Raw genomic sequence first — 24,733 nt, 5'->3', positions numbered from 1 at the left:
TGCAGAGGACATGGCTGACTCTTGGACCATGGTGCCTAATGGGGTTACACCAGAGGAACCCAGAGAGTGGTCTGGGTAACAACAGTCAGCTACTATAGAGTCACCCACTAATGGCACAGGCACTGTCTGAGCCATGGTAGTTGCAAAGGGTCGTTAATGACTCTTTTTTCTTTTTACGTAAGGTGAGAGTAGAGCCATCAGGACTGGAGTAAGTAACCATGCTGTAGGTGAGGATGAAGCCTGAATGCCAGTAAGTGCTGCTGGAATCAGTTGGCCAGAAGGCAAGTTGTTAGATAAGTGTTCATAAGCAACACACACTTAACACTTCCCCACATAGTCCTTTTTAAAAATACAGCACAAGCAGTACACAAAATTCGTTGCCACAGCTCAAAGCCCCTTTTCTGAAATGCCCTGACAGAAAGAACAAAAAATTGTCAAAAAGAGTACACAAGCATTTAACTAAAGATACATTTCTTTCTCTCTAAAGCACTTCCTGATCTTTAAAATGTACATACGCACATATACGTTTTCAAAAGCCGTACACTTTTACCACAAAATTAGTCTCCAGTACTTAAAACTAAGCCCTGGACTAAAAATAGCAGTCACTGACAGAAAACTTTCTATACTATAAAACTTCCAGATTTCTTGAAGGGTGAAATGCATCTTTTAGTCAGCAAAAAAATATATAAATATTTTCTTAAAACAGCCCTATGGGAACTTAACTGCCAGAAAAGAAGCTTGAAACAGACTGCACTTGCAATATAAACTAATCCCCATGGTTCTAAAATTACCTTTTTGTAGTTTAATTTTGATTTGCAAACTATTTAGGGTAATAGTATTCTCTAATAAAATATATGAACATTGTTTACATGAACCACGTTTCGTGGTACCTAACTAGGCCTCTTGTAACCCCCCCCCCCTTTATTCATATTATTGTTCCCAGCTTTCCACAACTTTTTAAAATTCAGCCCAGTTTTAAAAACAGATTTTGGGCTATTCCCTAATATTTCAAAGACAGTAGAATTTGTCTTTAAAATAATTGTAGAACCACAGGATTGGTTTACATTGCCATTTGCCCAACATGTTACACTATATTGATAAAACAGAAAGGGCATTACAACAATGAATGTATGGGCATTTATAAAAGAATTTAAATAATGCTTTATATAAACATTCTGTTATACATGACAATTTTACTAGTTTTAAATGTGGAATTCTGGAAAAGGTTGAACAATGTCCTAGAGATAGTGAATGGAAGTTTATGCGTGAGTATAAAGAGCTTTTATGGCAACTAAGATTGAATTCTGCAAATACACCACGATTAAATGACATGGTTTCAGTCTTCCTTGCACTTAAACTAAAGACTGCTAAATTGTAGTAATCATTGTTTCCTTCATGAGATTTTTTCCTTTACAGGATATTTATGAATTTACTTGTACTGAACTTAAGTGATTAGAATTAAATTTATTTTTTCAGGTAATCATTTTTTACATCTGTTGTAAACTGATAGTATAGTTAAAGTTTTTTTTTAGTGTACTATCTTTTTAAGAATTTTTTTTTTTTGGTATAAGAGGAAATGATGCATGTATTAGTGTGTTCTGATGAAGTTCCGAGTTTATGGAATGAAAGTGCTTAATGTTTTTAATAAACTGTCGTATTTACTGTTGGCGTTTCTTGGTTTTTGGACAGTTTGGACATCCATTTATGTACAAGCCTTTGATTTTCCATGGATATTTCTATGGTGCTTAATTTTTCTGGTTAATCCTGGAAAATCTCCCATTTCCTTTTTCTGAAAGTAAAACTGCTACAGCAAAAATATGTTCTGTGTTATCCCAACTTAATTATGGGCTCCACTCAGTTGCAATGTCAAAAAACCTCATAAAGGTCATGCATACCTACATTAATGTCAACATGATTATACTTTATTTTCTTATAAAATAATTTTCCCAGGATGTTTGAAACACGAGTCATCTTTAAACCTGATAAAGATGAAAAAGTAATTTTTTCAGCATGAATACCATATAATTTTCTACAAAATGTTTCAGTAAGGAACCACCCAATATTAAAATTTCTTTCCTAGCTGATGTATCATTAATATTGTTGTCTCCTCTGAAATGGGAGTTAGTGTTAGATGTCACTGGATTCTTACAGTCATTTACATAACTTAAGCACTGTAGGTCAAACATTTGATAACCTATGCCATCTAGGGGTCTACACACTTTGCTTCCTCATTGCCATAACTACAGAACTACTAAGATTATACTCCGTACTTTAAGTCTTTATAAGCTTACCATTCATTTATTTTATTTATTGACATTTGATTACTGGGAAAGTCCCATTTTCATTTGAGGCCCAAAGAAAAAAGCTCCAAAGTATTACAAAACATTTTAAGAACAAGAATTTTACAGTCTTTAAAAATAATACAAAAACAAATACAGTTTAAATAAGTATACCAAATTAGATATAAGATGAAAAGATTGATTAAACGTAGATGACAATGGTTTACTAGTTAGAGAAATTTTAGCCAGTTTACAGAGAAATTAAAGCTAAGTTAGTATAATACAAGCAGGAATTCCAATACAAAGTGAGAGAAAAGCTAGTTTATGGTATATTTTGAGAGAAAGCCAGTGGGCAGAAACTGACAGAAATATGGAAGTGAGTGAAGGAGAAAGTGTAAGGAGATGTAAGAAATGGTATTTGTTCACATTTAGGGATATAATTTATCCTGGTGTTGAGCAAGAACAGAGCCAGCTTTTGGCTAGGAAGTCTTTCAGAACGGTTTTGAAGGAAGGGAGGGAGGGTATTGACCTGATGGATACAGAAAAGGATTTCCAGGCCTTAGCAACATGCTAAGAGTACAGACAATGCCCAGCAGATTTGATAGGTTTCTGGACAGACAGGAGTTTTTGGTCATTTGATCATAATGACTGATTGGGAACATAGCTGTATGGAATGCTATTTAGTGCTAGACAAGCAGACGAATTCTGGATAATTTTATACATGGTAAGATGTTGTGTATATGTTAGTTGATGGGATAAGTCTAACCAGTTTAAGCTTTTATTGACATACAGTGGTGGGTTCTAAGAGGGGTATTTGCTGCAAATTAGAAACTTTGTTATAGTATTGTTCGAGTTTTGATTTTTGTGATGCCTGAAGGTTAGTAAGGATGGGAGCACCATAAATACGTGTGGGGAGCAGTTAAGTAGTGGCAAGTGTAGCTTTAATTGTGTCAGTGAGAAAGTTTTTGGCTCTGTACAACATCCCTGATCTGAGACATCGATACTAATGATACATCATTAATAGGAGGGATATAATATTCCTAAGAAAGCTTGCTTTATCAACTGTAGTAACATCAGAATCAATAGCAGTCATGACCAAAGGGAAAGTATCTGGTTGCTCATTGCCATGTATTTTTGAACTGGGTAAAGCAGCAGCTCTGATGGGAATACAATATCTCCTAATTCATAGAATCATAGGAAGTTACTAGGCTAATGGCCCTAAGGCCCTTACAAACCTAGCCAAGTTCTACCCTTATTTCTACAATCAGCACCTAATGCCCCTGTCCAAGAGGGACACAGGGGAACCCCCAGGGTGAATTTACTGTTACCCATCCAACTGTCCAGATTGCTTTTGAAGAGGGCCAATGAGGTGCTCTGTTTGACATGAAGTGGGAGTCTGTTCCAAAGTTGTGGCAACCTCTGGGAGACAAATCTGTTCCTCCAGCAGGTTCTATTAATGTCACATACCAGGTTAAGGTCTTTACATTTCCAATAAAGCAGGGTCAGAGATTGCTTTATATGCAAAGAAGAGATCACCTCTGAGTAGTCTGAAACAGAATAAAGTGACAGTGATTTCAGATGACCCACATAGGACAGATGTTGAAGACCTTGAATTTTCCTTGTGAGGAACCTTTGTGATCTCTCCAATTGCTGCAGGTGCTTGGAAAGGTACATACCAAAAGGGGCATTGTACTCAATTATTGGCCTGAAGAGGGAAGAGTCTTATTCTTCTTTCGGCTGCTCCCATTAGGGGTCACCACAGCAGATCAACTGTTTCCATTTCTTCCTGTCCTCTGCATCTTGTTCTGTCACACCAACCACCAGCATGCCCTCTCTCACCATATCCATAAACCTTATCTTAGGCCTTCCTCTTTTCCTGTTACCTGGCAGCTTCATGCTTAACATCTTTTTCCTAATATACTCTGCATCCCTCCTCAGCACATGTCCAAACCAACGTAATCTTGCCTCTCTGGCTTTGTCTCCAAACCTTCCAACCTGGGCTGACCCTCTAATGTACTTATTCCTAATCCTGTCCATCCTCGTCACATCCAGTGCAAATTTTAACATCTTTAACTCTGCCACATCAAGCCCGGACTCCTGCCTTTTTGTCAGTGCCACTGTCTCCAAACCGTATAACATAGCTGGTCTCACTACCCTCTTGTAGACCTTCTCTTTCACTCTTACTGGTACTCGTCTGTCACAAATCACTCCTGACACTCTTCTCCACCCACTCCATCCTGCCTGTACTCGCTTCTTCACCTCTCTTCTACACTCACCATTACTCTGAACTGTTGATCCCAAGTACTTAAACTCATTCACCTTCACCACCTCTACTCCCTGCATCCTCACCATTCCAGTAACCTCCCTCTCATTCACACACATATAGTCTGTCTTAGTCCTGCTGACCTTCATTCCTCTTCTCTCTAGAGCATATTTCCTCCACCTGTTCCCTACTCTCACTACGGATCACAATGTCATCTGCAAACATCATAGTCCACGGACACTCCTGTCTGATCTCGTCTGTCAACCTGTCCATCATCATTGCAAATAAGAAAGGGCTCAGAGCTGATCCTTGATGTAATCCCACCTCCACCTTAAACGCATCTGTCACTCCCACCGCAGACCTCACCACTGTCACACTACCCTCGTACATATCCTGTACTACTCTTACATACTTCTCTGACACTCCCGACTTCCTCATACAATACCACAACTCCTCTCTAGGCACCCTGTCATATGCTTTCTCTAAATCCACAAAGACACAATGCATCTCCTTCTGACCTTCTCTGTACTTCTCCATCAACACTCTCAGAGCAAACCTCGCATCTGTAGTGCTCTTTCCTGGCATGAAACCATACTGCTGATCACTAATCATCACCTCCCTTCTTAACCTAGCTTCCACTACTCTTTCCCATAACTTCATGCTGTGACTGAAGAGTACAGGGAGGTTATAACTTATTTTTTTTTTCTGGAGGCAATGTCCTTACTTATGAGGTAAGCAAGATAGAATGCCCTTCTTACCACTATGGAGACATGGTGATCAAAGGTAAGGTTGCTGTCAACCTGTGTGTCCAGGTCTCTCACCACTGAGTGCATACTTTGGATGTTGCTGTTGATGTGGTAGTCAGCAGGAACATCACTCTTACTGAAATCAATGATAATACTTTTTTGCATTGAGTTTAAGGCCATGACTTTGGCACCAATCATTTATTTGTGTAAGACCCTCTTATAGGATGTTAACATCATTTGGAAATTTAGTTCATTTATTTATTATTTTATTTTACATTTGTTGACTGGGCTAGTCCAACTTGATACATGTCCATTTTCAGTAGAGGCCCGGGGAGATAAGCTCCATTAAGCTAATAAAAAATACATGGATGATAGAGATTAGCATCGATAACTTGACTACAAAGTTTAGTAAACAATACACTACTACTAGATACATATTTACAGAGTAGAGGTTTTGACATTCATCATGTTGAAAGCTAAGAAAAAAGATCATGATTCAAACTAATAATTAAGGTTATTTCAAAATTCTACACTCAAAGTGAAAAAAAAGTTGCTAATATATACATAGAGGAAATGTGCTCACAGTAAAATGCTTGTTAGACAGTTAATACTCAGAGGTAGAATTTAGAAAGACCAGGCTAGAGTCAGAAAGTAAGGAAGCTTACTAATCCCACTATATGAGATCTGGAAGGAGGTATACAGAGAAGCAGGAATAGTGAAAGGTGAGGAAGTGGAGTGAGAGTGTTAGTCTGGGTTAGTACATGGACATAGCCATTGTGTTTTAAGGAGTATTTTAGTTGTTTTTTGAAAAGTGGTAATGAGGAAAGTGAGGATAGTTTGCTGGGAAGCCTGTTCCAGGTTTTCCCCACAGTCTTAGAAAAAAGAGAATTACCTGCTTTGTTGTGGGACTTATGGATGGTTACTGGTAATTTATCTGCTGAATGAAGGGGTGTAAGATTTTTGTAGGGGGTGATAAGGCTATAGAGTATTGGAGTATTACAGGGATGATACAGAATCTTGTGGGTGATAGTAAGTTGCTGAAATTGCAGCTGGTTTTGCAGATCCAGCGATCCTAGCTATTTGAGATTTTGACAATGGTGGGTTCTAAATGGGGAGCCAGTGGCAAATCTGGCAATGTTGTTATAGGAGGTTACCAGTTTGTTCATGTTGCTTTTGGATAGATTAGTATAAATGGGGGAGGCATAGAGGAGGGTGGAGATCAGATGGGTGTGGGCAATGGTAGTTCTGGCTACAGGGGTAAAGAAAGGTTTTATCATGTAAAGGGAACCCTAGTTTCTATTTTGATTTTAATGGTTGAGTTAATGTGCGAGTCAAAGTTAAGGTTGTGGTCAATTTATTATGCCTAAGAGTTTGGTGGTTGGGTCAGGTGATATGACAGTGCCATTATTGGATAAAACTGTTAGATCTATTAGGGAGGACTTTAGTGTCAGATTGAACAGTAATAGTTTAGTTTTTTGGGGGTTTAGGAAAAAGCAGCATTGAATGAACCAGTTTTCTACTAAGTTAAATACGTTTTGGGTGATGGATTGGAGTTCAGGTGAAGAAGAGGAGGCACAAATTAATGTGGAGTCATCTGCATATTGTATGCAGGTAGCTTGAGGAAGATTTACATTTAGATCATTAATGAATATAGAGAACAGGAGAGGTCCCAAGATAGAGCCTTGAGGGATGCCAAGGGTAATAGGGAGATGTATGGATAGAAAGGATGGCTTGTTGTCTATTTTCCAAGTAGGACTTGAACCATTGTAATGCCTGTGTGTCTAGTGAGACTGAATTGAGTGTGTTTATAAGTAACTGATGGTAAACCATGTTGACGGCTTTAGAGAAGTCAATAAAGAGTGCAGAAGAAAGCATGTTATTACAATTTTTGCTAAAACAGTCAGGAAAGGATAAGAGGGCAGTGATAGTACTATGAAAAGGCTTAAAGCCATGCTGACAGTCAGCAAAGTAGGTTATTTTGGAGAAGGTGATCAAGTAGTTGCCGGTGGATGCATTTTTCCATGATTTTGGCTAAAGGAGAGAGAGTAAGGCTATGGGGCGAAAGTCTGAGATTTCGGTTGAGTTGCCACCCTTGTGTAGTGGGATTATGTGGGAGACTTTGCAGAGAGATGGGATGGAACCTTCAGTAATGGTTCTATTTATTAGGATGGAAATGGGACAAGCCAGTACTTTTGTTGCGATTTGCAGGTATTCACCAGGTAGCAGATCAGCTGAGGGTGTGCATGGTTTAAGTTTTTGAAGTAGGGTGTAGACGAGGGATGTTGGAACTGGTTGTAAGTGAAAGGTAGGAGGTAAGCTAGTTAAGGAGGAAGGCACACTTGAGCTAATAGGTGGTAAGGAGTTAGCTAGAGATTGGACGGTTTCAGTTAAAAAGGTATTGAAAGCATCAGCAATCTGGTTGGGAGTGTTAAGGAAGAAGCCTGATGGGGTTGGTGTGATACTGCTTCCTCAAGAGGGAGGTGTTTTAGGGGTAACAAGTCACAAGCCTTAAGCTCTGCTTGGAAGCTTACTGGAAGAAAACATTTTTTGTTCCAGGTAGTTCTAAAGATGGTTTGGTTGGGAATAAAGGTCTTTTGTCTAATTATGTAAGTGAGTGAGTGGTCACTAATGTCATCTGGAAGGGTACCTAACTTTATATGAGGGGATAGCTATTTACTAAGATCCAGTCTAAGGTGCTTTCTTTGTTACTGGATTTATGGATTCTGGTGGGGGTGGTGATTGTTTGGGAGAAGCCGTAAAGGTTTATATGGGTAGTAGGTTTGGCAGAAGTACAGCTATTCCAATCTATATTAAAATCACCAAGTACAATGGTTTCTTGTGGGAAGGATGTAGAAAGCCAACTGAGGGTACTTCCAAGGATGCTGGTGTTATTGCCTGGAGGTAGGTAGGAGCATATTATGTATATGGATTTGCTAGCATTGATCTGAAGCTTAGAAATAAGGATTTCAGCATTACTATCTATAGGTAGTTGTACATTTAATGAAGTAACTTGTAGCTATGACCGCTCCCAGTTTGCAGTCATCAGCAAACTTTGTCAGCCACAGACCTTTAGTGTTTGCTTGTACTTCAGGGGAATAACTTCCAAACAGTAGAGGTCCCACCATGGATCCCTGTGGAACACCGCTGGTTACAGATCTGCTGTTGGAGGTGATTTTGACTATATGGGTTCTATCCATGAGCCAGTTAGTGACCCATCTAACGATATAAGGGTTGATACCTAGCTAGGTGAGTTTGTCAATGACGCCTGAGTGGGGGATGCTGTCAAAAGCCCTGGCTAAGTCTAGGTAGGCTGTATGCACATATTTCCCCTCATCCAGGGGCTTGGTGACTGTCTCGAAGAAGTCTACCAGGTTTAACAGGCATGATCTACCTTTGACAAATTCAAACTGAGTAAGGTCTAGGGTTCAGAGATTACCTATATCTTTGTTGATAAGGTCCATGATGATTCGCTCCATGGCTTTACAGATAAGGCTAATAGGTCTATAGTTACCAGTGTCAGTGGAAGCACCACCTTTGTGCAAGGGAATAAGAGTGGCCATTTTCTATTCAGCTGGGATGAAGCTGGTGCTTAGACTATGACTGAAAACAGTACCCAATGGAGTTGCTAATTCTGGTTGGAGCCTATGTAGGGCACAGCCTAGGATGTTATCAGGTCCCATAGATGCTGTGTTTTTGGTTTTAGAGAGGGAGTTTATGACCTGCTCTTTAGAAATACAAGGTAGGGAACAGGTGGCAGGGATGTCATGGGGTATGTGCGGTGGGGACAGTGGAGTGAAGTTTTCACAGAACATGTTGGCCAGCAGGTTAACTATGTCCACAGGCAAAGTATATGTGATATCACGAACTATCAGTTCAGCTCAGATCTGGGCCTTTCCTTTTAGGTTACAGATATAACTAAAGAATGCCTTATGGTTGTCCTTAGTTGAGAAAGCTAATTTGGATTCATAGTTTGTTTTTGAGGACTTTACAAGAAATCTTATTTGCTTGCTTAAGCTGAGGTGGGAGTGTTTCCAGTTTAGGGCTTGCTTCCTCTTACTCTTAGACAGCAATTTCTTCCTCTTATTGTCAAGCCTGTTAATGGCAGTTGTCCACCAGGCGAGTTGGCTGTTCCTTGAGGAGCTTGTTTTGGTCCTCTGAGGTATGGCTGAGTCGATGCAATTATAAAGGTGTTTGTATAAAGCACTGGTGTGGTACTCGGCATAGCTGCCAGTTCCATCTGAGGGGGGAGGTGCAGTGAAGCCATTTATACCACCTTGTAAGAGGTTATAACCTGCTTTGGAGAAGTCTTTTAGTTTAGTTGCTGTTGGGGGTCAGGTGTAATAGGTACTTTGAATGAGACTGATTTGTGGTCAGATCTCACCATGGAAGACCTCAGAGTAGGGGTGCTACAGTGGTCCCCCATATTGGTAAGCACCACATCCAGGATGTTGGCACCCCTTGTGGGGGTGTTAACTAGCTGGCCCAGGGCAATGGAGTTAAAGTCAAGGAACCTCTGGGCAAGTGAGTTTGAGCACAAGTAATTTACCCAGTCAATGGCTGGGTAGTTAAAGTTGCCCAAGACCATAGTGTTTGGATGTATCTTGATTAGATCCAAATAGGCAGAATGTCCTGATTCGTGGAGGAGGTCTGTAGCTGGCAATGACTTGGATAGGTGTCTTACCAACAATTAATTGCACCTGCAGTATCTCCAGGGAATCATACTGTTTAACCAATCTGGAGGTATATTTATCTTTAATAAATGTTCATACACCGCCTCCTTTAGTTTTCACTCCTTCAGTTTGTGGTCTGAACCTGTGGAAGGAGGTGTAACCCAGTGTAGCTGGGGTGCTCTCCATAGCCTTGAACCAGGTCTCTGTGACTGCATAAATGTCCTTGTCTTCCAAGGTGAAGACTACTTCCGGTGAGTACAGTTTCATGTTAAGACTCCTAGCATTTAGCAGCATAACCTTGAGGCTGTTTTTAGATGGAGTTTTTATGTTGGGTATTTTGTTCTTGAGACACTGCCTATAAAAGGCACTATGGGGGTGACAAGGGCCATAGCCAGTAGCTGAAATCCCATGGATGACAGATGAAGACCATCTCTGGCAAAGCATCGAGGTCTGTCAATCATGTCATCCCAGGCTGACAGATACTGGATCCCCTAAGAATGACACCAGAAATTAAGCCAGTTATTGAAGTCAATTATTTTCTGTTTGTAATGAGGCATCTTCCTAGGTGAAGCTAAAATGCTGCTTAGGGCTATGGACATACTTGCCTGAGACACATAATCCAAGAGCTCAGTCACGTCTCTCTTCATATAGTCCAGAGAGGTACATCTAAAGTCATTCACACCAACATGGACTACGATGGAGTCATAACAGTACCTGTTGTTGAGAGGCTTGAGTGCATGTGTGATATGGAAGATCCTAGCACCTGACAGACAGCTGACAGTGACCTTTTCCTTATCCAACCTGGTGAGAGGGACATCTGTATGTCTCACGATGGAATTACCTATGATTAATATGTTTGGGTTTTTTTTTTGCCTTAAGGGCTTGACAAGTGAGATACTGGTATGTGAGCTATTATGTGCATTGTGTTCTGCAGAGGAAGTATTATGTATAGTGTGCTTGTGTCTGCGTTTGGGAGGTATCTGGTATTTAGGTATGTTTCTGGTGAGGACCTCCACATACGTAGGTATGTGTGCTATCTGTTTGGTTGGAGCAGGAGGTGAGGTGTGCATGCTGACAAACTGGTCATTGTCATATGTACTGACTAGTGTGTGAAACAGAGTGGATTCAAGCTTCTTAATATAATTGCATCTATCACATGTTGAGTTTAGGAACAGAGGGTTGTCAGTGAACATGAGGCAGTCCCTGCACTGCTTCAGGATGCCCATGTCGACCAAGTTGGTTGGAGAAACAGTGGGAAATTGTCCATCCATAGTGTTAAGTAAATTTATATGGTCAGGAAAAGAGGGCAAACTTATGAATGGCTAATGGGTGAGAGATGTGTTGGTACCTCTGAGGCTAAGCTTAGTGTTCCACCTGACAGTAGAGCAGGTCTGCAAAAATCAATGGAGGACCTCAAGCAAAGTGCTAAGGGAAAATTTAACCAGCAAAACATTTGTGTCTATAACCACCAGCAGTAACCACCACTACCCAGTAGTGCACGATGATGCACTACATGCAAGCAAGCGCAAATGCAGAACTTAAATAAAACAAGAAATTCCCATTTTAACTCAAAACATGTAATTATGTGGTATTGATATCATCTGAGAAACCCTCAAATATACTATGGAGTTCAACATTGGAGCCCTGATTATTGGTATTAGATATGATTTCAGTTTTGACTCCGTCATATATTTATCTTTTTTCTCCTTTTTGTTAACTGCAAACAGATCTGTTTTGTGTGTTCAATGCTTTCAGTCTAATTAATAAAAATAAAACTGTAAAAACAATGTATACACCAGCAAACAAAAACAGCAGTATAACCTTAATATAACAAGAAATGAAATAATAGAATACCAAAATATCCTGACAAAATTTATACAAAGCAAATTCAATAAAAGTTATTACTACAAGTCAAATTAAGTAGATCACAACTCAGCTAAACTAAAACACAGACTTAAAACCAAATGTATTAACTTAAAAATACAGAATATGTATAGCACTGTACTTGTGCAACTGTTGAGAGAGGGAGAGCACTATCACACTAAGGTGTCTCCCAAAATCAAATGAGACTATTGAATAAGGAAAATCAAGTGAGACTACTGAATAATGATTGAAATCAGTCCTCTGTGTCAAATACAGCATATGTACAATGCAGTCACAATAATGGTGTATGCAGCAGGAAGGATATATTTCACAGAGCTCTGCTTAAAATAAAGCCAGACTTAATTCCAAAAATACTACTTTACAAATATAACAGAAATTTAGTATTTCACATAAGCAGCAAATGGGACTAAAAGTAAAAATACTCCTCTAAATATGACTCCAAATACACTAAATGGACTACTGAATTAAAAATTAGTCAATCCCTGAGGCACACAGTACTTTTGTAAAGATAGAATAAATTTGCAAAGTGGCTTTCTCTATAAACGTGACTCAGATATAAACCAGAAAGGCTAAACATTAATCATGAAGAATTTCTGGCAAAAAACATTAAAACTGAAATAAAAATGGTATAAAATGAAAAAAGGTAGAAAATGCTCTGCCATTAAAATAAAAGTGCAGTTGTGTAAATAAACTTACCATAACAGAAAATGTTTACATAGATCACTGTTCTAGCAGCATAAAACTACATGGGAAGCATACTGCCAATGATATTAGATATCTGTCTAATCGACATAAAAAGCTTTTGGGGTTCTTCCTTATATATATGCCCAATGATGCACAAGAGCATGCGGTTATAAAAGGGATACATATGCTCCAAAAGTCAGAGTTTTCTAACCTCTAAAAAAGAAGGCTGAAATCAGATCTATGCCAAGTACAGAAAAATTAAAATGTGTAGTCTTAAGTCATGTCAGAAACAGGGGGAAAAGGTAATTGGAACCCCACCCCAACCAGGGTAAAATGAGCCAAGATAACTAGGGGATGCAAGGAGGGTGTTAGTACTGTAAAAGTGATCTACTGAAACACCTGCTGCTATGGTACGTTTACTTAAACACCATATTATGTTCATCAGTAGATCACTGTTGTACTAGCATAAAGTTATATGATATGACTGCCAAAGCCTAGATATGAAGGGAGGATGATGACTATGGACCAGAGTCCAGGATCCCCTGAAGAACAGATCTAGCAAACTCTATGGGACTACTGCAAAAGCAGGATCAGAGTTCAGAAGCCTCTGGAGTATAGATCTTGCAAATCCTGTTCTGACTTTGGAAAATGAATCAGATTTGTAATGTCTAATTAAAATGTCCACCAAGAACAAAGTTGCCACCCCACCTCTACAATAGTCTATAGAGTCCATCCCTTTTCAAAATGACACAGAGGTAGCCATAGCACTAGTGGGATGTTCCCTAACATTCTGGGAAGGAGTGGCTTTTTCCATAACAAGAATATCAGAACTGAATAGTCTGGGACAAACACATGGGTACAGTTCTGCTTGGAAACTGGTTATCTGTTTTTTTCTTATCCTCAAAATAAGTTAAGAGTTGGTCTGACAATCTGAAATCTTTTGTCTTAAATACATAATATCCGAGCTGTCCATTGATAACCAGTGAAGGCATAAATCTTTCCCCTCTATTTTTATGCTAGGGAAAGAAAACAGGAAGATGAACAGACTGATTCAAAGTAAACTCAAGAAACCACATTTGCCATAAATGAAGGATTTACCGTAAGAGTCACTCTACCATTATGAAAAGATAAAAAGGGCTAAACAGACATGAGGGCTTGCAACTCAGATAATCTTTTAGCCAAAGTCAAAGTTATCAGTAAATCTGTCTTCTAGGTAAGGAGCTTTAGGAAAATACTAGCTGCAGGTCCAAATGGAGGAAAAGTTAGCTTTGAAAATAAATTAATATTCCAAGATATAGCCACCTGTTTCCTAAATGGTCTTGTATGTAAAACCTCTTTCAAAAATTGTTTGACATGGAAGGAAGAAGAAAGGAGGGATCCAATGGCAGACTAGCTGAAATGGCCAAAAGATGTACTTTGATGGAAGTGTAAGAGAGGGCCAGATATGAGCAATTCACACAGGTACTGAAGTACCAGATGAGCCCCTGGCTAGGCTGGGTCTTGGTCACGCAGCAGCATCAACTAGAAAATATTTTTCATTTAGCTGAGTATGATTGTAGTAGCAGGATTTCTAGCTTCCTTTAATACTTGTTGCATGTCCTCTGTAAAAACTTGTATCTACATGGGATCAAAACCTAGCAACTAAACAGTCAGGTGTTGATTCAGAATGTTGTAGTGAATGACAGATCCCTTGTCCTATGTCAATACATCAACTCTGTGGTGAATTTTTTGATAATTCTCCCTGCCAGGTGGATGAGAACAAAAAACAATGTTGTCTGGGTCAAAGGGGAGTTTCCTGGAGAATATTGGGAGAGTCCTTCTTTATCTTTAGTAGGACTCTAGTAATCGGGAGAAAGAGGAAAAAGGTATGGAGGGACATTCCCATCAAGGCAAAAGAAAAGACAACTGTTTTCCAGGCCTGTTTCAAGGGGTTCTGGTACAGAACTTCTGCAACTGTGTGTTGTATATACAGGAAAACAGATTGACTTGGGGAGTTCACCACAGGTATACAATTTCCTAGCAGATCTCTTTATGTAACATCCATTCATGAGGATCTGTCATGGATAAGCTCAGTAAGTCTGAAATAGTGTTCATCTCTGACAGAATGTAGTTTGCCTTAAGTCAGAAATTGTGCTGAACTGCCAGTCTGCACAGGACGTAAGATCTGGTTTCCCCTATATGTTTACGTAATGTATATCATCACTGTAGTATTGTCTCATCACCAGATGTGGTCCTAAAGTCGGGTTTATATCACATGATCAAAATGTTATAACATCGAATGCAAGAACATTGAACTGGTAACCGCGAAAACCCAAAACTCCGAAATCTGAGAACAGTGAATTTTTCCCCCTGGGAAAAAAATCGCTGTTCCAGCACAAAACACACCAACACTACAAACTATGTCTAATGTGGGGGGCTTCACCCCCCAATGTGGGGGACTGTTTCCCCCACACACCCCCTACTTAAAAATACCAACTCCGAGATCGCACCACAGTGGAGGAAATAGTGAAGCCGCGGAAACAGCCCACCAAATTCTTTCCCTGGGAAAGAATTCAATGTTCTCAGCTTTCGGAGTTTTGGGTTTTCGCGGTTACCAGTTCGATGTTCCCGTGTTCGATGTTATAACGTTTTGATCTTGTGATCTACAACCCTAAAATCAACTGATTTGAGGCCTTTGATGCTTTTATTAGGGTCATTTTTTCAAGGTTGATGTGTTCTTTTCATGAAGTAGGGGTCTCAAATCCTCAATGTTTATCCCTTTGGACACCTCTCCTCAAGCAAAGTCTGAGGCATCTGTTGTTACAGATAGACATGGAATGGGAGAGGAAAGGGAAAGATCTGGATTTAGTTGAATCCGAGTTGCCCACCACAGAAGTCCATTCTTGATAAAGCCCAGAACTGTGTCACAGGAAAGGACCTCTGAATCTTCCTCATACAACCTCTGGCTAAAGAAATTGTGAGAACAGCTGATGTAATTTAGCCTAAAATTCTGAGAAACTATTGCTGTGGAAATTGATTGGTGAGTCAGAATCAAAAACTGTAAATGATAAAATGACATTTTCTCTGGAGGGAGCTAAGCTATCATGAGAGATTTCCAAAGGCATCCCAGAAATGTTAACTAGCAATATAGAACTAGACAGGATTTAAAACTTCATCAGTAGCTGCAAGATTTCCAATCCAGTGACCATTCAGGACCCTAGCTAAATTCCCAGTTGCCCTAAGCACCGACTGGTTTAGTGATTTGCTCAAGGTCACACAACAGGTAAATGACGACTGAGAGAATCAAATCCTGTACCATGGGAATTATAGCTCATAGCTTTAACCTTCTGTGCAAACTGCCAGACATTATCCAGATTTAGCTGAAAATCCAGGATTTTGGAAGAGGTTTATAATGAAAAGGAGAGATGCTTCAGTGGAATCTGCTATAGGCAATCATCCAGGCAAATATGGATTCCCTGAAGTCTGCAAAGGGCAGGTATTAGAGATAGGCTATTATAAATAGTCTGGGAGCTATGGAAAGTCCAGAAGGTAAAGATATAAAATGAAAATATTAAAAATGTAGCCCAGATACAAAAAAAAAATCTTACGTAACACTTGCAGTCTTTGCAAATTTGGACTTGAGGTCTAGGGTTCCTAGAAAGAAGTGGGTATGGAAGAAACAGAAATTGTAGGGATAACAGTTTGAACTTTTGAATTATCATAAATGAATTCAGAACTGAAAGATGCAATATTGATCACCATAAACCTTCTTTCTTGGATGCAAGAAAAGTCCTGGAGTAACAAGTCTATTTGCTAGGAGACAGGAAATGGTTATATAACCACTTCAGATAAAATTTCTAAAATGATCAAAGGAAACAAATATATTTGTTTTTTGGTGGCAGAAGGATTCCTGACTTTGGAGAGATGTATTCTCATTGCTATTTGTAGCTATTTTGAATTATTCTTAGTACCCATGAAATTCAGGAGTGGCCTTAGGTCAACTGGTGCCCTAGGCAAAAGAGCTCCACGGCGCCCCCCCCCCGTCACACCAGCTGGTGCCCCAGATACCAGATAAACATTGGAAAAGCACCCCTGATAGAGTGGCGCCCTAAGCGGCCGCCTAGTTGACCTATGCCTAAGGACAGCTATGCCAAGAATCTACTGTTGTTTCCAGAGGTGTATGGAAAAGGACAGATTGTCTGCTATTTTGAGAGGACAGCCAGGGTGCAGAGGGAAGGAAGGGAAGGGAGAGAAAGGGCCTAGCTAGTCATGCACTCTTTTGGGGCTGGGTAGAGCCCTGGGTGCCATTCCCATTTCTCTTTGATTCTCCTTGCCATTTATTTTTATATTGCTGTTTATCTGATTTCTGCAGACCTTGATTGAAAGGTTTCCTGAAGAAAGGTCCACAGCTAGAGAGGTAGATTTTGCTATATTTAGGGATTGATCACAGAAGAATCTGCAATAATATGCTTCTGGTTACTATCTTTTAACTAATAATAATGTGAAGCACATCATTCTACTTTTGTGGCAGCTGAAGTATGAGGCAAACACAAACGTTTAAATGATAAGTACATTAACAATTCTCATTTTCAAGGTTTTGTTTCATAATGCAATAAACATTCATTGTAAAATAACTGCAAATGAGCTTGGTGTTGATACATACCTTAAAGAATTTTCCTAAAGCAATGTAGTCCAGCCCATCAGAACAGTTGAACACCACACACTGCTTAGCTACAGCCTTTGCCAAGTCTTTGGTTGTCTCGGTCTTTCCTGTACCAGCAGGTCCTTCTGGAGCCCCTCCCAAATGAAGATGCAATGCACCAAACAGAGTTCTGATTGAGAAGCAAAAAATGAGCACCACAAGTTAGCTGCACAAAGGGCAGTATGAAACAAAAGAAACTTTCAAAACATTAAAACAATGCAATGCGTATGTACTGATGAAACATTAGAGAACAACAATATGTTCCACAATTGCTAAGACAGTAACTCAGTATAATGCAAGCAATATGTTCCAAAATTGCTAAAACAATAACTCAGGCTAACATGTCATATAAAAACACAGTAAAGCTCAGTGTGGTTTTTGAGCACTGAAATTTTAAAAGGAAATAATACAGTTCTGAATTACTGAAATGGTAAAGAATGTCACTGTGGCTTCAAAATACTAAAGCGAAACACTATACCACATCTCACATCTATAAAAATAGTAAAGCACAATTCAGCATCTGTGCAGGAGTGAATTAATAAAATTAACTAGTACTGCTGTGTACTGTGAAGCAGCATATAATGCACAACTATACCACAACTGGCACAGAAGTTTGGAGACTGGATGCTCACAAACAGGGTTGGTTATATGAGTTTGGAAAGGGATTTCAGACACCATAGTGCAGATCGGGGATGGAAGGAATATACATGCAAAGAAAAATATCTGACAATTTGGTGTATGAAAACCCTTAATTATATACTGTCACACAGTATGAGGAACAGGTGTTGGATACCAGTACAGTCTGTACCTGAAATGGAAAAAAAAAACAATGAAAAAAGTGGGGAGACATGGCATCATTTCACTGCCTAATTTAATACCTGATTTCTTCAGAAACCTTAGACTTACACAATTCATTTTCTTGTTACAGCACACTATCTGAGCCTGTGAGCAGTTTGTAAATCCAACCACAGATAATGTGCTGAAAAGTACTTCTTGGTTATGTAGCTCAAAAGACTATCAATATCTGCTCACTTACAGTGATCAAGAGAGAATCTCTGCCGTCATACTTCTGATATGACCAATTTGATCTTTATCAGCTGAATGCCGACTGTTCACTGATGAAGTACAGAAAGCAATATAGAACAGGGAACATGGAAAAGAAATGCATAAAGAGAGAAATGTGGTGAAGAATGATAGCTAGCATATAAAGACTTACTTGAGAGAAAGTACAGTTGCGTAAGTAAACGTAACATAACAGTACATATTCAAATGATAACTGCAGCAGTAGCCTAAGCTATATGGGTTATATCCTGCCAAAGAGATAGCAGCTGGCCAGATTCTAAACATCAGGGCACCTGCCATATGCCCAAATCATTAGGCAGCTTGAGCTGAGCCTAAAAAGATAGGTTTGGGCACCAAGCCCTTCAGTGCTTTCATGTTAACTGAGATAGTGAGGCTGAGCCCTGAAAGAACACAGATAGGAATAAAATGTATGTCTACACCCTGGCAAAACAACATACTGAAAAAACAAAGGGGATGGAGAGAGGGAGTGGCTACTGCAGTAGTGATCATTCGATCATCTACTGTTATGCTAAGTTTACTTACACAAGTGTACTATGTTCATGACATTCGTCAATGCTGCAATAGCCTAAGCTATATGGGTAGATTACCCTAGCTTACAACACATGGCAGGTGGAAGGGGAATGGGAAGGGACCAGAAGCCCCTGCAGAATGAAAGCCTGATCTGGACTTGTAGCAGAAATTAAGCTTGTAGTGCTTTGTAAAAGTATGTTCAGAGGACCAAGTTGGTGCTTCTAAAATACTTCTAGAATCCAACTCTTCCCAAAAAGCCACAGAAGAAACCAATGCCCTACTATAGTGAGCCTTTACTCTGCCTCAAATTGTTTTGTTGAGGTGAGAATAACAAAAGTCAGTAGCCTGAGACAACAATTTGGAAATAGCCTGTATTTACACAGATTGCCCCTGCTTCTTACTTTCACAAGAAATGCACAACTTATCCAAAGATATAACAGATTTTGTTCTGTCAAGATAGTACCTCATTTGTCTGAGGACATTCAAGATATGGAGTATCATTTCTCTCTCATTTTTGGGTTCAGGAAAGAAAACAGGGAAATGGATAGCTTGCATACAACTTTAGGCATAAAATGTTCCAAAATTGCTAAAACAATAACTCAGGCTAATATAAGGATTAGCTCTCAGTGAAACACTGTCTCTGTCAAAAATTAGATAGGGTTGACTCACCATAAGAGCTTGTAACTCAGATACTCTCCTTGCAGATGGGAGAGCATTGAGTGAAACAGATTTTCACATTAAAAATCACAAAATTAAGATCCCAAGGAGGAGCCAACAGTTTCCTAGGAGGTCTCTTATGCAAAACCCCTTTCCAAAACATTTTCAAATAAAAAGGCATTGAAAGTGGAGATACAAGGGCAAAATGCTAAAATGGCTTACAAATGAACCATGACAGCAGAGTAAGAAAGGCTGTAGGACAGTAACTCACACAAATATTGTTAAAACCATAGAAATACTAGTCATGAATGGGTGTTGGTTATGTTGTTGGCACCAACTTGAAAACCTGTTCCATTTTCCATTTACTAATTTATGATTTTCTAATAGCAGGTTTTCTTGCTTACAATAGTACCGACTGCATATCCTCAGTAAATGGGTGCCCAAAGTGTATTAAGTCCCTATCACACAAGGCAGATAGTTGCCGTTGATTGGGGTCGTGATGTATGTATCTGAATCATAAGCAAACAAGTCACCAGCTTTAACACCAGTCCCTGCTGAGGGTGTATGGTCTGAATTACAAGTACTGAAGCTATCCTTCACTCAATTTCATACTGATAGCTACTTTTAATTATACATTATCTGAAGTTTCTGTCAGTCTGATCTAGGACAAGTACTATTTATGGACAAAAGCTGTTGGCATTGTACACTTCAATACTAGAGCATATGGCATAAATGAAGCAAAAAGAGAAGATTTTGAAAGGATGACTCATATGGATGCATATCTGAAAATTGAAATCTCACGCAAAGATATGCCTTGTGATCCATTGAATGTGTAGTTTTCAAATGAGAATACAGATATACATACATGATGTGTAGGTGTACTGAGTTAGAAGTTGCTCCATATCTGTAAAACAGGATTTAAGGGCAATCAGGAAAGACAAGGCTAAGTAGTAAAGCCATTTTAGAAGGGCATAATGAAGAGTTGTGACACTCGTAGTCTACATATTTAAAAGTCCACGTAGGATAACCAAAGAGATGGAGATTTCTCTTTTCTCTTCTTATCATGCTTACTAGCCAGGTTAATCAACTGAATCAAAAAAAGAACCATTTAATTTAGATCCTTTGTCAAACTTAAAACCTCCCCACCCAACTTTCTTCCCCCCTTGTACCTATCCATTGCTTCTCCCTGTCACTGTTTACCCTTGAATTAACTTCTCACACTTCACCCCTTCCCATCTATATTCTCAAATTACTTTCCTGTCTCCATCCTCCGCTTTCTTCTCCCAGCTTGTCTCACCCTTCTCCATCTAATCCTTACCAGACATTTTAAACTTTAAAACTGTGTACATATTGTAATTATACATTAACTGTTTTTTTTTCATTCTGTTTGACTGTACAACATAATCAGTTTTTTTTTGTATTGCTTCTCTTATGTTGTTACCATACAATCAATGTCTGTTACAAATATTCCTTTGCTATTTGGGTGTCAATGTAGAACACCTGACCTCCTTGCTAGTATGTATTATCATAACTCTCAGAATGTTACAGCAGTTGCAAAGTTTGACAGTCATTGCTACATACCACTGTAATATCTGGACAGACTCTGGTGGATTTTTGGTTAATTCTGGTTGCAATGAGGATTGCCACTTGTCCTAATCCCCAACCTCCTTCTTAAAAAAATGCTGGGCTTAAGAGAGATGGCAACCCTCTTCCCCTAAGAAACAGATGTAACAAGATGATCTCTTTCTCTCACTTTCCCTGTTAAAAAAAACTGGTAATAAGTGTAGCTCTAGCAACAGCATAAGACAGTAGAAATCACTATATTTTCTGTAATTACATCATTTGTTGTTCTGGACCTGCACTTATGCAACTTTCAGTGTTATACGTAATCACGGCTGTCCATTATTTGTTGTGAATAACTCGTGTTATTTCCCTTTTTTGGATTTCAGGGGTTGAATCTGGAAATGGGCCATCAGGATCAACATTCTTTCCTGGTTAAAAAATGCAAATAAATAACTAAGTATACAATCTGGAACATACCGGCAATGGTAAATGTAATATGTGTTGATATTTTTTATAGCACACGTATTTGGATGTTTAGCATTGTGACGTAGTGGTCTTAGTCACTGATCCACTATATTGCAAATTTCAGGCATGAAATGGAAATTATGCTCTTACTATTTTTTTTACTGAAATTTTACATGGACTACTGTTAAAAGATCTGAAGGCCAGAGTCTACAAGGAATATTTGTACGAAGTGTGGTAGACACAGCAGTTAGCAGTATTGCACCAAAATGATTAGTTCTTCAGTTATCTTCTCTGTTGGATGCTTTTTTTTAGCAGTGCTGTCTCAAGGCACTTAGCTTTCCACTTGTGTGTCTTCTTTTTAAAGTCTGCATATCCTCTCTATATGTCTTCTCTAGAGCCTCAAGTTTGCTTCTGCATCTCAATGACATGTGGATAGGTGGACTGGTTGTATTCCATCCTTGCTTTAGTTATGTGCAATTGTATGGGCAACATGCAATGACCTATCCAAACTAGTTTTTGGCTTTTGCTCTCTGCCTCCCAGGCTAGGCTTCGACTCCTCACAGTCCTGAAATGTGCAAAATAGGTACTGAAAGTGGATGGATCAAAAATGTACGGTTCAAATCTTCCACAAGTGGACTTAATATAAAGGGTGACCATCAAGCTTTTCTGTGTAGGAAGTATATCTTAGTTAAATGGAGTATCATTTATTTGGAGTGAAGGACAAAAGAAATTCTTGTTAACTAAACAGGGGTACTGCCACTGTCTCTAGCATGCTAGAAGGACACATACAATTTAGGCAGAAAGCCTTCTTAATTACCTGTGAAACCATGAAATTCTAAATCTCACTTGTGTAGCAGGGTCTGCAGCAGTATAATTGCTTGGGTGACATCACATGTGTGCAAGTTACTCAGAAATCACAGTAATTAACTGCATCATGCGTCTATGGGTGGCCTTCTACAAAAGCTGGAAGCAGCTGCTGTGCAACTTCATGTGTGGAGAAGGGACAAAGAAAAGCAGTGTGAGTATCTATGGTATAAACAACAACACAAACATGCCAACCCCCATACACACACACACACACACACACACACACACACACACACACACACACACACACACACACACACACACACAAATCACACACATTTGGTTGACCTGTTTCTGTGGTATAACTTTTTATCAACTGAACAGTTAATCAAGCTGCACCTTAGAGAAGCATCCTTTGTGTAACACTTAAAAGAAGACTGCTTTGTGATAACGGCAGTGTGACTTTGGGGTTTGCATACATTAAGGGAGCACATGGGCAAAGCCACTACATCAAGGGGTGTAGAGGGCTGAGCCTTCCCATGGAAAGACTTTTTTTTTGCACTTGAATAGGGAGCAAGGGTAGAGGAAGGGAAGCAGGAAAGTGTAATGTTAGTAAAAACTTTTTGTTGGAATACTGGTGAAGTAGAAGTTAGTTTGTATGCACTTTCTTCAAAAAAACACCACTTTATAGGAGTGTGTAATTTTAAGATTTGGAGACAGTGATGTGTGTTTAGTAGGGCAGGGAGGTGTTATGTAGTACACTACTAATATCAAGGATGAGTGCTGAAATTATTAATTTGTATGCAGGATGTTTGTGTAGTGTAGGCATTATAAAAGCAAACCACATAGGATCGTTTCTGTGAAGTATTCTGAGTATAGCTTGGTGGTGTCACTGATTAGATGTCATTAACAATTTAAGTTGCAGGATGACCAATATGAATATAATCATACATGTATGTATGTATGTGTGTGTGTGTCTGTGTGTTTGTCTATTTCTAATGGTTGTAAAGTTCTGTGGTTGAGTTGTACAGCAAGGTATAAGAAAGTAGGCCAAATGGAGAGGTCAGGTAGTACAAAATGAGAACTGCATTAGCCTCATTACTCATTACACATACAACTTTCTGTTTGAATCCTGTCAGAGCTTTTCAATCAACTGATGATGTCTTTGTCTTGCTGTGTTGGTAGCACTCCTCAAATAACAAATTTCTACATTAGTTGTTTCTTCAGTAAGACAAATATTCATACATAGTCAGGACTAAGGTGAGATGTGACACAGCATTTACTATTTATTTATATAGTTATTTTATTTATTTATTATTTGCTGACTGGATTAGTCCTCCTAGGCCAGTGTCCTCTTTCTTGGGAGATCTGAAGTGATACTCCTACCTGAGAGTAAGGGAAATTTGACCAGGATATCAAGGAACTTCCCCTACTCTGTTTTTCGGTAAGTGTCATGAGATCTTTCACATTCACCTGAACTACCACCAATTCAAAAAGGTGGGATCTCAGTTTAACATCTGATCTGAAACCTACATCTACACAGGGGTAACTCTGAAGAACTGTCTATCGCTCAATTAACATCCTTGTACCCCTCTCAAAAAATCCTTGAGAAATGTGTCTACATCAATTTGCTCAACTATCTCATAGACAATAAAATTATCTTCCTTACACAACTCTATTCTTAAAGCTCTCAAAAGCCTTTAACATAGCCTTGCACAGCGTATTCCTTCAAAAACTAAAATTTACAGGCATCTCAAACTCAGCCCTACAATGATTCCGTATTTATCTTCCAGACACCAAGTTATCAAGTGGGAGTTCAAACTCTCGTCCTTCCTCCAAGTAACAGAACAGGTACCCCCAGGGACAAATCTTAGGGGCCTTTTATTTTTAACATTTTTATAAATGACCTTCAGGCAGCCTCTAATCATGCCATACTGGTACAATATGCTGATCACTCAATACTTATCTGTACAACAGAAACGCTTAGCTCACTGCAAGCAAAAATTCAAGAATTATTTTTTTCCATTGAGTCCTGGGTTAATAACTCCCAACTCCTGCTATCACCCCCTTTCAAAGAAATATATCACTCCTCTTCACTCTCAACACCTAAGTGAAGAGGAGTAATATATTTCTTTGAAGGGAGTGATAGCAGGAGTTGGAGTTGGGAGTTATTAACCCAGGACTCAATGGAAGAAAATAATTCTTGAATTTTTGCTTGCAGTGAGCTAAGCGTTTCTGTTGTACAGATAAATATTATTACTCCTCTTCACTCTCAACACCTAACTGCGGTGGTGGCGCTGCGGTAGCGTTATCGCCTCACAGTTAGACATTGCCTGTTCGATTCTCAGAGCATCTTCTGTGTGGCGACATGCGTGAATGGGCATTCCTTCATTGAAGGTTGTGCGTTAGGTCCGGCAAGCCAGCACGTAAAAATCTACTGC

The 24,733-nt window shown here is 39.2% G+C and overlaps 1 protein-coding gene across 1 annotated transcript in view; it reads right to left on the bottom strand.

Annotated features, from left to right (window-relative positions):
- DNAH7 (dynein axonemal heavy chain 7) overlaps nt 1-24,733 on the bottom strand; it is a 4,771,155-nt gene that overhangs the window by 2,626,684 nt on the left and 2,119,738 nt on the right. Inside the window, exon 21 of the mRNA XM_044073696.1 lies at nt 17,169-17,337. Within this exon, the coding sequence (XP_043929631.1) occupies nt 17,169-17,337 (169 nt within the window). The remainder of the gene's footprint in view (nt 1-17,168; nt 17,338-24,733) is intronic.

This window comes from Protopterus annectens, chromosome 6.part0, assembly GCF_019279795.1.
Source record: "Protopterus annectens isolate FY-2018-M chromosome 6.part0, PAN1.0, whole genome shotgun sequence".
In the NCBI taxonomy this organism is placed as follows: Eukaryota; Metazoa; Chordata; order Ceratodontiformes; family Protopteridae; genus Protopterus; species Protopterus annectens.
This window is presented reverse-complemented; position numbering and strand designations above follow the sequence as displayed.